The sequence below is a fragment of the Neovison vison genome, chromosome 10 (genome assembly GCF_020171115.1).
Source record: "Neovison vison isolate M4711 chromosome 10, ASM_NN_V1, whole genome shotgun sequence".
NCBI lineage: Eukaryota > Metazoa > Chordata > Mammalia > Carnivora > Mustelidae > Neogale > Neogale vison.
This window is the reverse complement of record NC_058100.1, coordinates 23,566,261-23,580,912: the sequence shown is the minus strand read 5'-3', so window position 1 is coordinate 23,580,912 and position 14,652 is coordinate 23,566,261. Positions and strand designations below refer to the sequence as shown.

General features: G+C 32.6%; 1 protein-coding gene across 9 annotated transcripts in view; it reads left to right on the top strand.

The window, feature by feature from the left end:
• KCNT2 (potassium sodium-activated channel subfamily T member 2) overlaps positions 1-14,194 on the top strand; it is a 363,831-nt gene extending 349,637 nt beyond the window's left edge. For all 9 annotated transcript variants that reach the window (XM_044266873.1, XM_044266869.1, XM_044266868.1 and 6 more), the window contains 2 exons: positions 4,532-4,616; positions 11,678-14,194. In XM_044266873.1, the coding sequence (XP_044122808.1) occupies positions 4,532-4,616; positions 11,678-11,789 (197 nt within the window). In that variant the 3' untranslated portion in view covers positions 11,790-14,194. The remainder of the gene's footprint in view (positions 1-4,531; positions 4,617-11,677) is intronic.
• Positions 14,195-14,652: the final 458 nt, after the last annotated feature.

The following is a 14,652-nucleotide window of genomic DNA, read 5'->3' as shown; positions in this document are numbered from 1 at the left end:
TGCTGCTGTATCTGCTGTTGTACTCATTCATCCATATATGCTGCTGTATCTGCTGTTGTACTCATTCATCCATATATGCTGCTGTATCTCCCTTCTAAAACAATCTCAGTGTCTCCTTTCCTCCCTCCCTCATTCCTCCCTTCCTTCCTCCCTCTCTCCACCTTCACTCTCTCAGGTTCTCTAGCTATCTTTTCTTCTCTCCTTCCAAATATCCTCCATTTCCATTGCTCCCAAGCCACCATCATCTTTCACCTGGGTCTCTATACTGTTCATCTTCTCTTCTTGAACCCAGATTTGAGCCCTAAAGTCCATTTCCCATAGAGCAGCCACGTGAGGTAATATATTCATAGGAAATTAGATCATACCACTCAGTCTCCCACCCTCGTAACCCTCTCATGGCTTCCCATTGCTTTTAGAATAAAATTTGAGCTTCTAATCAAGGTCTATAAAGTGCTAAAGGATCTGGTCCTAGTTTGACTTTCAACATTGTCCACAGTTAATCTCCTTCTTTGTCACTTTAGTCCATCCGCAAGGGCCTGTTTTCTGCAATTTTAACTGAGCTTCCCATTGCTGTTCTCTTTGAACACTTTTCTTTCCTGTCTTTGCATGCTAACACCTTCATATTTCCATACCTAGATGGTTATTCTTTACAAGTTATGGATGGATTTTGCCACTACAATGGTAATGAGAAACCTTTATACAGCACTTGATATAAATCAGGTACCGATTCTAAGAACTGTATGTTTATATTGTTACTTTTAAATTATTTTTATTATTCATTTATAATTTAATTTGAACAATAACCTATAAGATAGTACTACTGTTTCCCCCATTTTACAGCACAAAAAATTAAAACTAAGCACAAGAGCTTAAAAGAAATTAACTAATTTGCCCAAGGCCTTAGCATGAGTAATTGGAAAAGCTGGATTTTAATGCAGGCACTCTGGTTTCAGAATCTGCATTCTTAACTGAGTCTTTTATTGATATCTTTGTATTATTTAAACATCTCTTTAATTACATAACACATAATGGATATGTATTTGGAAATATTTAGTGAAACCTACATCAATGTATGTAAAATTTAAATTTCTTTCTGTAGATGCCTCCTTAGCGCAGTAGGCTGCGCGTCAGTCTCATAAATTTCTTTCTGATAAAATTTATTCTCCTTATGTGAAAATACTCTTAAAATTTGTCAACAGGAACTATTTTGTAAGAACAGTAGGAGGATAAAAAGGAGAAATCTTTTTCCTTTCTTAATGGGATCTACTGACATGAAATATTCTAAGCAGAATATTTGCTCTATGTAGATTTTGATTGAATAATTGCATATGCTAATTAATACAGCAAAATAAATTTATTGGTTAAATAGTACAGAAATTTTTTTAATTTGACAATTTTTTTTTAATTTGACAATGTCTTTTAACATTTTCAATATTCTGGTATACTTATTTTAATTTTTCACAAGAATAGCTTCATTTAAGATTAATTATATCAATGAGGAAGTAATTTCAGCAAAACAATATAAATATATAATGATACAATGATTTTTATTTTGCCAGGGTCAGAAATTAATTGTCAGGAACACATTGAATATGCTCACAACAGATTTCTTAGCACATATTTTCCTGATAGGAAATAAAATATTGATTCTGGTTCTGATTCTGAACCAAATATTCCAGGGAAATTTTATTTTATTCACTAAATACATTGTAGTTTTGGTAATAAAGAGCCTTATTTCATTTACTGGGACTTTGTCACCACCAATGATGATGATGGTGGTGATGATTATGATTATGGCAGGAAACCTACCACAGTTTCCCTTCCAGAATTCAGAAGTAACAAATAAATATAAGGAATGGCCAGTAGAGACAGTAATACCAGACCTGGCAGTGATAAAAACTAGATCATGGAATATGGTTTTGATATGTGACCACAACCACAGTAGATTTTTAAAACCTTGCTTCCTAATTCTTAATCACAGAGTCACAAAGAGAATAAACTGCTGAACTTTCCAACAAAACAGACCAGAATTAACTCTACATCAAGGCAGACTTGAAAGACAAGGAGAGAATAACTTTGAACTCAGCCATTTATTTTAATTTCTTTTAACCTAACACTGAGGAGAAGTCAGTGAGGGGGTGGGGGCGGGGGGGTGAGGAAGAAACCAGGAGTGTGATGAATTCTGATTATGTAACCCATGTCTTGATATATACCATATGGGATCACTGAATTGAGCACATTAACATTTCCTTCAATTTCTGGAGTGCATGGAAAGATGAAAATCTTCAGAATGATAAATAAAACAGATTACTTGAGCAGAAAAAAATTATCAACACAATAGTTAAGACTACTGCTATAAAGTTCTCGTTATTTCCACAGTTTTTACACCTGTAACAGGCAAACCAAGTCACTGATATATCTTGACTTCATGCCAGAAGGCAAATGAGTACAACATTGTGTTAATAATCAAGGAGAGGGTTGGGTATTGATATTGACTGAAAAGTTATTTGTTAAAATTGTTTTCTCTAATGCCATTGTTTAACATTGTTCACTGTTTATATGATAAATTTCAATAATGCCACTGTTTATATAAGAAGTGGAGTTATACATACCCAAATGAGGTGGAGATTCTCTACTAGACCTGTTTTATTTTGGGTAGCCTGCTTAAGTCTCTAGAATGTACTATCGATCTGTTCCTTTGTATGGCCCTTGTGGATATTCTCATAAGGGGAAAGTTTCTCAAAAAGTATAGATAAATCAAAATTCCTTTTTGTCTAGAAAAGGAATCTTGGTCATCGCCTGTTTGTATAATATGTTTTGAGTTGGAATTTTACCTTATTTAAAGTAAGCTCATCATATTATATTCATTAGAATTCTGAGCTTCAACTGTTTGAGTTAGCCATTTACCCCCAAGTTTAATGGACAGGTTTAAAATACAGGATACAAGTGAAAATACAGGATTCTCAGTTAAATTTGAATATCAGATAAACAACATATGAATGTTTTAGTATAAGAATACCACAAACTGTATTTGGGACATATTTATACCAAAATTTATTAGTTTTTATCTGAAATTCAGATTTCACCAGGCATTCTCTATATGGCCCAACAACACTTATCCATCTGTCAGGATACTGTTCCTTGTGTCCACCCTAGAGATATGCAACCAAATATGTTCCCTTTTTTGGAATGTAAATTTGATGGTTTTATTATTATAATAGTTTTACTTGCAAACTTATGGTAAGTTTGATTATACTGTAGTTTATCTTCCTTGTAAGATAAGGATTTTCATGTATAGACTTTAAAAATTGGGCACATCTACATGACAACTTAAACTATCATAACTGAAAATATTATTAAATTTTACACATTCAAGTGGTAAGTTTCTAGTTAGAGGAACACAGTGGTAGACATTATTTAGCAAAAATGATATCTATTTTCCAGTGCAGGAAATTATCAGTCAACTATGTTGGCCTAAAAAAGACTTTTGTTTTAACTTTATGCATTTGAGTACTATGTATCTCCATTGGTATGAAATATATTTTTAGACTTTGGATCAAACTGCAAAATTTAGTACCTTGTTTTAGAAACCAAGCTTATCTGTAACTGAAGTGGGTAGAAGGATACTATGTGTGGCTCTAGAGCAGGATTTTAAACAGTACCCTCACAGCCTAAAAATGTCACCCTTGAGAGGATTAATGTTTATTGAAGTACATGTCCACATGGTTTTATATATACATCTTATCAGGATTTGAACTTTGACAGCTAAAAAATTGAGATTTCAAAGCTGTTTTATTTTTCAGCGTCCTATATAATACCAAGTTAGCTCTCCAAACTTGAAGAGTGACAATGTCTTCAGAGTGAATTGAAAAAATTAAAAAGACAAAGCCTTTTATTTTAAAAATACATATTGTTTTAGAGGAACAACAAAAATTTAGTAATACACCTCCCTTGAAACTTAGTTAATTCTGTTCTACAGGATTCTTTGTATTTTGCAAAAGCATTAGCATAACCTATATCAGATATATCCTGTAATAATGCAAAACATATTTAGAGCCTTCAAGCTTTTTAGATACATTTCTGTTGTGTTTTTTAAACAGAATGTCATCAGATGATTTTTCACAGCATTTCCCATATGCATAATCATATCTGGGATGGCCATCTTTAAGCACAATTATTTTTTATAATTGAGAAGGCATAATAAATTAATGAACATCTTGTCTAGATAGTTCTTTAATAGAAATACTTTTTCAGTGTAATACCTTAAAGGGTAGAATATAACTGTAGTTGTTCTGAACAGAATTAGATACTTTATTTTTATCATCCGTTGGAACAAAAAATGAGTACCTGTCAGATATTTCCAATGACAGTCATTTGAAAATAGTCAAAGATATGTACACAATCATGCTGTGGGCAAAACTATGGCAAGTTCTCATGGACAGCTATATGGTTTGAAGATTAGATGCTCTACAGTAATTCCTGTAATTTTCTGTAAGTAGTATAACAAACTTGGCATTTATTTATCTTCTAGATGAAATGAATGATCATCAAAGTACCCTCTCCTACATCCTGATTAACCCGTCTCCAGATACCAGACTAGAGCTGAACGATGTTGTGTAAGTTGATCTCCTGTTTCACAGAAGTTATTTATTTTTAGGAAACTAGTAATTTATTTATTTCTATATTTTTGTTTCTACCTCTTGTGTCATAAATGCTTAGAAACTGCCAGTCTAATTTCTATGTTCAATAAACAAATACATTTTATGTATTTCTAGGTATAATATTATAAAAAAGCATTGTAGAATTGTAGAGGTATAAAAGAAGGAAGTAGCAGCAGGAATTCTGTACTTCTGAGCTCATATATATTTGGAGAAATAAAACAAAATATGCAGAATAATAAGAGAACAGCTCAGAGGAAAACCTGAAATACTCCACATTATCTAGTTTTAAATACCTGAGAGTTCCCAAAAGCTCTAAGTAAAATAAGTCAGAACACTTACTAGGAAAATGTCTGTGGTAGTAACCTGATTAATCAAAAACTCTGTGCCATGCATGTACAATTGCATTAGTGTTTCCTTAAAAGTGCAATACAGAGATAAGACATTTTTCCTGATTCCAAAGTCTTACACTTTAATTAACAAACTACAATTTAAACATAAAAAATTTGATAGCAATATATAATATGACTTTATTAGTGAAACTGTGTTTTTCTGATTTCAAAGAGGAAGACATTTTTGTGAGTTACAGTGATTACAGAGGATATGAGGATTTGAACCAGACTTTGAAAGGTAAATAAGATTTGTGTAGGTGGGCGTTCCAGAGCAAGGAACTGCATAATGTGCTTCTTTTGTTAACACTAGAGAGTCCAGTTTGATCCTAGGAAAAAAGCTTTGTATTACTAACATCTCAGTTGTCCACTAAACATAATATTGGAGATGTATATTGAACCTGACTCTGGGGGTACGTTAGGTAACAAAATAGGTTTAAACTCAGTTTAAACCTTATAGGCAATGGGAAGTACTTGGATATATGAACAAGAAAGTAGCAAGATTTTAGAAAAGATATTTTGATAGTTAATGGTGTAAGCCTAAGGGAGAAATATCTAATACAGATTTGCCCTTGAGGTCCATCGTCCTGAGGCTGAGCAGGATCAAGAGCTGCTGAGCTAAGGTAGCTAATTCCAGATTGCACTACTGATGCAATACAAACACCAAAGATCCAAAAACCTTGGTGGGTGTGAGGTCAACAGGATGTGTTTGCATCTATAATCAGGAAAATCAGTAATCAAGTCAGAGACTGGTAGGACTGAGAATATTCTGTGATACAGAGCATAAGATAGATCTATGCAAGTGGTTTAAAACTAAAGCTAGTAATATACCACAGATTAGAAGGCTGCCTTTATATATTTTGTGGGATATTTTGGCTGGAATGGAAAGGATATATGTATTTGAAAGAGCTTTGATTAACAGGATGTATTAAGACTGAAACAGAAACAAAAATAGGGAAACTAGTCAAATTGCTGTTAGGCAAGTGTGTGAAAGATAAGAATCTCTCACAGCATTAAGATAATGGATTGTAGAGGAGGCTTCTGTGTATATACACTTATAAAGGCAAAGAGTAAGACCTGTCATTGGTGTGGGAATTGGAAAAGAAGAAGTGTAATATGGCTTTAAGATTCCAATACTATAGAGAACCCAGAAATGGACCCACAACTGTATAGTCAACTAAGCTTTGACTAAGGAGGAAAGAATATACAATGGAAAAAAAGGCAGTCTCTTCAATAAATGGTTGGGAAAACTGGACAGCAACATGCAGAAGAATGAAACTGGACCACTTTCTTATACCATACATAAAAATAAATCAAAATGGATGAAATGTGAGACAGGAAACCATCAAAATCCTAGGGAAAGAACACAGGCAGCAACATTTTTGACCTCAGCCCATAGCAACTTATTAGACACATCACTGGAAGCAAGGGAAACAAAAGCAAAAATGGAACTATTGGACTTCATCAGTGTAAAAATCTTCTGTACGGCAAAGGAAACAATCCACAAAACTAAAAGGTGGCAATGGGGGAAGATATTTGCAAATAGCATATCTGATAAAGGGTTCCAAAATCTATAAAGAACTTACACCCAAAAAACAAATACTCCAGTTAAGAAATGAGCAGAAAACATGAATAAATGCTTTTCCAAAAAAGACATCCAGATAGCTAACAGATACACAAAAAGATGCTCAAAATCAGTCATCAGATGGCTAAAATTAACAACACAAGAAACAACAGGTGTTGGCAAGGAGGTGGAGAAAGGGAAAACTCTTGCACTGTTGAAGGAAATGTTAACTGGTGCAGCCACTCTGGAGAACAGTATGGAGGTTCCTCAAAAAGTTAAAAGTAGAACTACCCTAGGCTCCAACAATTGCACTACTAGATATTTACCCAAAGGATAAAAAAATACAGATTTGAAGCAGTACCTGCATCCCAATGTTTTTAACAGTGTTATCAACAATACCCAAACTATGGAGAAAGCCCAAATGAGTGGATAAAGAAGATGTGGTGTGTGTGTGTGTGTGTGTGTGTGTGTGTGTGTGAAATGGAATATTATTCAACCTTCAAAAAAATGAAATCTTGACATTTGCAACGATGTGGATGGAGCTAGAGTGTATTATGCTAAATGAGATAAGTCAGCCAGAGAAAGACAAATATCATATGATCTCACTCATGTGGAATTTAAGAAGGAAAACAGATGAACGTATGGGAAGGGGAGGAAAGAAAAAAAGGAGAGAGGGAAAGAAGCCATTAATGACTTTTAATGAAAGAGAACAAACTGAGGGTTGATGGAGAGAGGTGTGGGGGAGATGGACTAGAGAGGTGATAGGCATTAAAGAGGCACGGCTGTGTTGAGCACTGGGTGTTGTATGTAAGTGATGAATCAATGAAGTCTCCTCCAGAAATCAATATTACACTGTCTATAAACTAACAAAATTAAAAAAAAAAAAAGAATTTCAGTTCTATGTGATGGCCAAATAAATAAATAAATGCTGGTTCACTGAAGCAAGTCAGAATAGGAAGGCAGTTTTCTGGGAAGAAAAAGAGGAATTGTTGGCTGTGGGGAAAAAAAAGAAATGATGAGTTTTCTACTATGAATAAATCTGATATGAACCTCAAAAAAAAAAAAAGATGATGAGCTAGAGTTTAGATACATCATTCAATGTGCTACATGGAAATGTCTAGAAAGCATATAGAAATATATAGTACTGGAGCTTTGAAGAGAAACTAGTTATGTAGGAAATACTGATTTTTCATCTTCCAGATGAACAAAGCTAAAAAAAAATAGAATTATTTTAGGGGAGAAAGGTAAGTATGTTTCAAAGACTTCTTAGGAAAACACCTCAGCAGAAATGACTTTAACCCCAAATCAGTGTGAAAACAATTTATAATGCACCTCACATACAGTTAATTAATTTAATTAATTTTAAAAAATAACTAATTTAAAAATAAGGAACATACCTCAATATAATAAAATCCATATACAATAAATTCATTGTTAACATTATAATAAATGAAAAAAAAGTAGGTACAAGATCAGGTACAAGACAAGGTTGCCCCACCTCAATTTTCCTGTTACATATAGTACTAGAAGTCCTACCTAGAGTATTTAGATATGACAAAGAAATAAAAAGTATCTAAATCAGAAAGAAGTAAAATTGTCACCATTTGCTTAAGACATGATCTTATATAAAGAAAATTCCAAAGAGTCAATTAAAAATACGTTTACCGTAATGATTTCAGTAATGTGGCAGGTTACAAAATCAACTTACAGAAATCAGTGGCATTCCTTTACACAAATGATGCAGCATCAAAAAAAGAAATAAAACCATTCTATTCACAACAGCATCCAAAATGATAAAATATTTAGGAAAAAATTTAAACAAAGGAGTGAAAGATCTGTGCATGAAAACTACAAAACTTTGCTGAAAGAAATCAAACAAGACACAAAGAAATGGAAAGATTTCCTGTGTTCCTGGAGTAGAAGGATAAATATTGATAAAATGGCCATGCTACCCAAAGGCATATACAGATTCAACAAAATGCCTGTCAAAATCTCAAAGTTATCTTCACAGAATTAGAAGAAACAAGACTAGAATTCATGTGGAAATGCGAAGAATCTTGACTAGCAAAAGCAGTCCTGAGAGAAAATAAACAAAGCCAAAGGTATCACATTTTCAAACCATACTACAAAGCCATAGTATAAACAGTATGGTACGACACAAAAATAGACACATAGATCAATGGACTAGAATAGAGAGCCCAGAATTAAAACCTAGTATGTGTGGTCAACTAATATTTGACAGAAGAAGCTAGGAACACCCAATGGGGGAAAGAAAGTCTCTTCAAAAATTGATGCTGGGGAAACTGGAGAAGCATATACAGAACAATGAAATTAGATTCCTATCTCATACCGCTAAAAAAATAAAACCCTCAAAATGGATCCAAGACTTCAATATAAGACCTTATATCATAAAACTTCTAGAAGAAAACAGCAAAGAAACTCACTGATACTGGTCTTGGCAATGGTATTTTGGTCATAATGCCAAAAACACAGACTAAGTAAAAATCAACAAATGGGACTACATCAAACTCAAAAGCTTCTGCACAACAAAAGGAACAATCAACAAAATGAAATAACAGCTTACAGAATGGGAGAAAAGTTTTGCAAACCATATCTTAGATAAGGGGTTGACATCCAAAATATATAAGGAATCAACAGAACTTATTAACAAAGAAGCAAACAATCAAATTTTAAAATGGGCAGAAACTAGTTTCCAGAAGACATGAAAATGCCCAGTGCTATGGAAAGATGCTCAGCATTATTGATCGTCAGGGAAATGCAAATAAAAATGACAATGATCTATCACCTCACACCTGTTGGGATGGCTGTCATCAAGAAGACAAGAGACAAACATGTGTTGGTGACAGTGTTATAAAAACAGAGCCCTACGTACACTGTTGGTGGGAATTTAAATTAGTCCAACCACTATGGAAAACGATATGTAAGTTCCTCAAAAAACTGAAAATAGATCTACCATATGATCCAGCAATTCCAGTTCTGGGTATATTATTCAAAGGAAATGAAAACAAGATTTTGTTGAGACTTATGTGCACTCATGTATGTTGCAGCATTATTCACAATAACAGATACAGAAACAGCACAAATGCCCATCAATGGATGAATGAATAAGAAACATGTGGTATTATTATACATAGTGGATATTATTCAGCCATGAATAAGGAAGATATTCTGCCATTTGCAATAACATAGATGGACCTTGAACACATTATGCGAAGTGAAGTGTCAGAGAAAGATAAGTACTGAGTGATAACACTTATATGTGGAATCCAAAAAGAAAGTCAAACCCATAAAAAAAACAGGTGGTTACCATGGGATGAGAGGTGGGGGATTAAGACTGATGGTGTTTCAGGGTCCAAGCTTGTACCAAGAAATAAAGATAGAGATCTAAAGCACAGTGGAATGAATATAGTTAGTAGTAACACACTATAACATTATAAAATGATGAATATTGCTTCAATGGCAATAATATTAAAATATATAAATGTATCGAAGTAACATGTTATATATGTTTAATTTACAAATTAGAAAAAGTTCAATTTATCAAATAAAAAAGCTATTAGTTTTCTTCATCAATCTACAATGCTGGTGATATTTAAAAAATCATAAAGCAATATGCATAGGCAACAGTAGCCAATTAATGGATTCAAGGACATTAATTCCAACTTTTATTTGATTGGAGAAAATAGATTGTAGTGCTTGAAATTGCCTTTTCTCATTTTTATTAAGGAACATAACTTATGAATATTTTTCCTTTGGTTTTTAAGGTGAAAAATGTAGTCTTCATTAGAGTTCTCCCTTTGAATTGGGTTTTCTGCTCATTTTTTGTATCTCCCAAATTATTATAAAACTATGAATTCCTAGTTTCATTTACATCTGAAACAAGACTTTGTTCAAGACTTTCCTTTTTTTTCTGTAAACTGTCAGTGGCTTTCCACTGCCTTTGGAACAGAGATCGAAACTACTTTATCCTGAAACTTAAAGTCCTTTGTTAGCTGTTTTCTTCTTTTCTTCCTGAATTTACCTTCCCCTATTTCCTGGTTTAGCCATTCTCCCCAAGTCAAATTCATTTTCTAAAAGCGTTCAGGAGCAGGCCTAGAGAGAGAAGCTCAACTCAACCCTCTCAATTAAGCATTCCCTAATTCTCACTGTTGCTTTTTTTCCTCTTTCAGTGATGTTTGGAATTTATTTTTCTTGTTTATGTCTGCTTTATAAATTAAATTCTACTAATCTTGTGCAGGACAGGAGTTAAGCTTTGTGACTTTTTACCTTCCCAGTTCCCAGCGTAGTATTTCAGAGGGACTTAGGAACTGGAAGCCCGCGTCAAATGAGAGTCTGAAGTAAAAATCTCTCTTGAAACAAATTCTAACATTATTGAAATGTACGAGTTTGGCAGATGAGCATTTTCCCATTTACCAATAGAATGAATTAAGAATTATTTTTTATTGTTTTGTATAGTTGCTCACTGTAGCAAAACCTGAATTTTAGACTAATTTCCAGGTAATTAAAAGTTTATCTCCACATAATATTTTTCAGAGCATGTATCAAACGACTACTTTTTTAGAATCCTGAAATCTATAAATTAAAAGGACTATAGACATTATAGACATTATTTAGATCAAATAAATTATTAACAAGTAAATAAATAATTTAGATCAAAAGGCTAAGAGCAGGTAAGTAATAGAAGGATCATGGCTAAGATTTGTCTCTTTGTTAGAAAAATAGCCAAAGGAAAGGGATGTTAAATCAAATCAAACAAACAAATAAAACATAAGACAAAGGTGGTAAAATGGACCACAATTAAAAATTAATAATTCTTGATTCATCAGCATACATTGTCATAATCTGCTTAGGTATAGAAACAATACAAGTTCTGCTAAATTGTATAGGCCAGCCAAGAACTGAGTCCTTCTACAGGTGCTATGCATAGACACAGTTTAAATGACCTAAAAGCTAAATATATTTGAGGCAGCAGGCTAAAGTGTAAGTGTGACTTAGTTTTGCCTTTATTTACTATTACAGTTATTTGCTTTGTTTTCTTTTCCTAGATACTTAATCCGACCAGATCCGCTGGCATACCTTCCAAACAGTGAACCCAGTCGAAAAAACAGCATCTGCAATGCCATGGGTCAAGACTCCCGGGAGGAAACTCAGCTTTGATAAAAGGAAAATAAGAGACCTTTTTTCCTTACAAGAATCTTGCTTGCAACAACTCTAACTCTTAGGGGAAGAATGAGTGCTGCTGGCAGGAAAGAAACTCGATCAGAATATATTCAGTTCTCTCATATTAAAAGCAATCTATTCTCTTAGACGTATAGATTATTTTGAAAGTTGAAGTATTGCTTATTGGTACTCCTATTGATATTTGAAAGACATCAGTGGAATGATTTTAAAACCTAAATTAAAACAAAAAATTTAAATCAGTTATTTGTTTGACAACAATCTAAACTGTATGAAGGTAATTTTTTAAAGTGTTAAGGGTTTATGAAAGTAAACAAAAAACTCCAACTGTATTTGGTGCATCACAATGGTCATAGAAGTTTGTGGCGCCTCTTAAAAATTAAAGTCATATTATATTCTTTAAATTTGCATTTTATAAAATTGAGTTCATCATAAATGTCTAGCATCTACACAAAGATTAACCAACAAACTTGTATGGCTGACTTTTGTGTAAGAATCAGTTTGCTTTAGAGTATAAATCTTTAAATCATTTTAACCTTTTTCGTTGCCTTTTCATATGGTATCATACTCATTTTAGAACTTGAGGTATTCACAGCATGTTTTATAACATTGAGGAAACCAAAACAAACAAAAAATAAGTATCTGAACTTTTTGCTTACTTAATGTCTGACACACATTGTATGCCAAGAAAAGTGTTAAAAATCAAATATTTATTATTCTCCTAAAAGAATGCCTAACTGAGAAAATACTGAAAACACATATGTTGACTTCAGTTGAAGCCAAGAATTGAAACATTAACTGAAATATGCAGTATTGGTTTTCATTAGGCTCTTGAGCTTTAACATTTTTATCATTTATATAGCATATTTCATTAGAAAGGTACTTTAAAATTCAAACAGGCAAAATTATACCTTTTATGGAATAAAAGGACATTTCAAAACATTTAAAGTCCTCTATGCTTTTGTATTGAAATACTCATACACAAAACAATGGTATGTTAAAAAATTTGATTTAATTTTGAAAAATCGTCTGTAGGACATAGGTTTTAACACTGTGAGAAAAAAAAAAAAACATGTAGTGAAGATAGGTAGTTTTTGCCATTGAAATGTAATATAAATCATGAAGAATTTTATAGTTATAAATTAAGTATATATTGATCCTTGGTATTATGTTATTGGTTTATTCCCCTTCAGAAACAGACTGAGAAGCACAAGAGCACAGTTTACCAAGTGGTTGGAATCTGTTAAGGTATTCCCATGAGAGAGACATCAGTAAATTTAAAAAGATATTTTTCCTCTAATTTTGTATCTTCAAAAAGTTCTGGCCTTGACATTGAATTTTAATTTCACAAAAAATTGGACATGTAAGACTAGAAAGGGACATTTTCTCCCTTCTCCTCATAAAGAAGCAGATAAGTTGGAAAGATAATGGAAGAATTAAAAAAAAAAAAAAAGAAAGCCTAAAACTCCCCAAATAATTCTATAGAAATGAAAATGTAAATCCTAACATGTGAAATTATAGCTGATAGCCATTGTATAATTTGGCTTAGAGAGGATGAAATGCCTATTTGTTATTGTTGTTTTTAGTATTTTCCATTATTCTCATTTTAAAATAACAAAAACACCAAGAATTTCCTCTAAAACAGGGAAAGCCTATCTTTAACTTTCTTTAATCAGACAGGGAAGTAGAGAATTCATAATAAGTTACTTAAAATTGGAAGCAGACCTTAAAACAAAGATTGTATGCATATTCATGCATGTACGTTGTAGACATGTGAAATATACTGGACAAACTTATATATTCACCTGTAAATTATTCAAACTAAAGGCAGAATTGAACTAATATTGTAATAGATAACAATAACGGGTTTATTAACTTATTTTATATTTGCACATCAGTAATCAAATGTGATATTTCTTTGAGTTGCCATTTCATTACTCCATTATAGTTATTTTTAGGAATAAATGTAAGAGTTTATGAATATTCTATTTCCCCACGAGATCTCAAGTTTAGTAATTTTGCATTTTGACCATTGTCAAGACTAGGACTCTAAGCTAGGACATGACTATATTTCCTACAAAACTAAAAGTTTTGTTTCATAAATTTTACAAGAATTATTTTTGATGAAAACATTAGCCCAAATTTAATAATTGACACAATTCATAACAGCTTACTATAATATTCATAGTTTATTAGTTTTCTGTTATTTAAAGCATAAAAAATGCTTCTAAAAGCCTTTTAACAAACTGTTGCCTTTTTAAAATACTTAACTTGCACACAGAAATAAAACATAAAGTCAATAATAGTCCTTGTAATCTTATGGGAATCGGTTCTGTTTATTGTCTATGTACCATTTTGCTACCAGTTACATTGAATCGCTTAAAATAAATAATAAAAATTATTTCTGATGGTGAAAACCCTTGGTGCTTTTTGCCAAAACTTCAACTGTTTAACCAATTATGTTCTGAAACTACAAATTCCTTTTGTCACTTCTATATAAAGCAATACAAACATGAAGAAACACCAACATAAAAACATGAAGGCCATCTCATTGGAAAAGATAACCATAAAAAAACCCCTCTGAATCACTTCTTAATATAATAGTTTCTGAATAACTATGTGGTAGGAAAAAAGGAGGGAGGAAGGAAGGGTCAGGGAGGATAGAGGTAGAGAAGTGAACAAAGAGAAGGGAGGGAAAAGCAGAAAAGAAAAGGAAGGTGGAAAAGAATGAATGTAAGTGCTAGAAGAGAAATATTTTTTTATGAACCAGAGAATACTGTCCCAATACACTAATTTAAAGACCAGAAAAGCACTGGTTAGAGGGAAAACAAAATTTAAATGC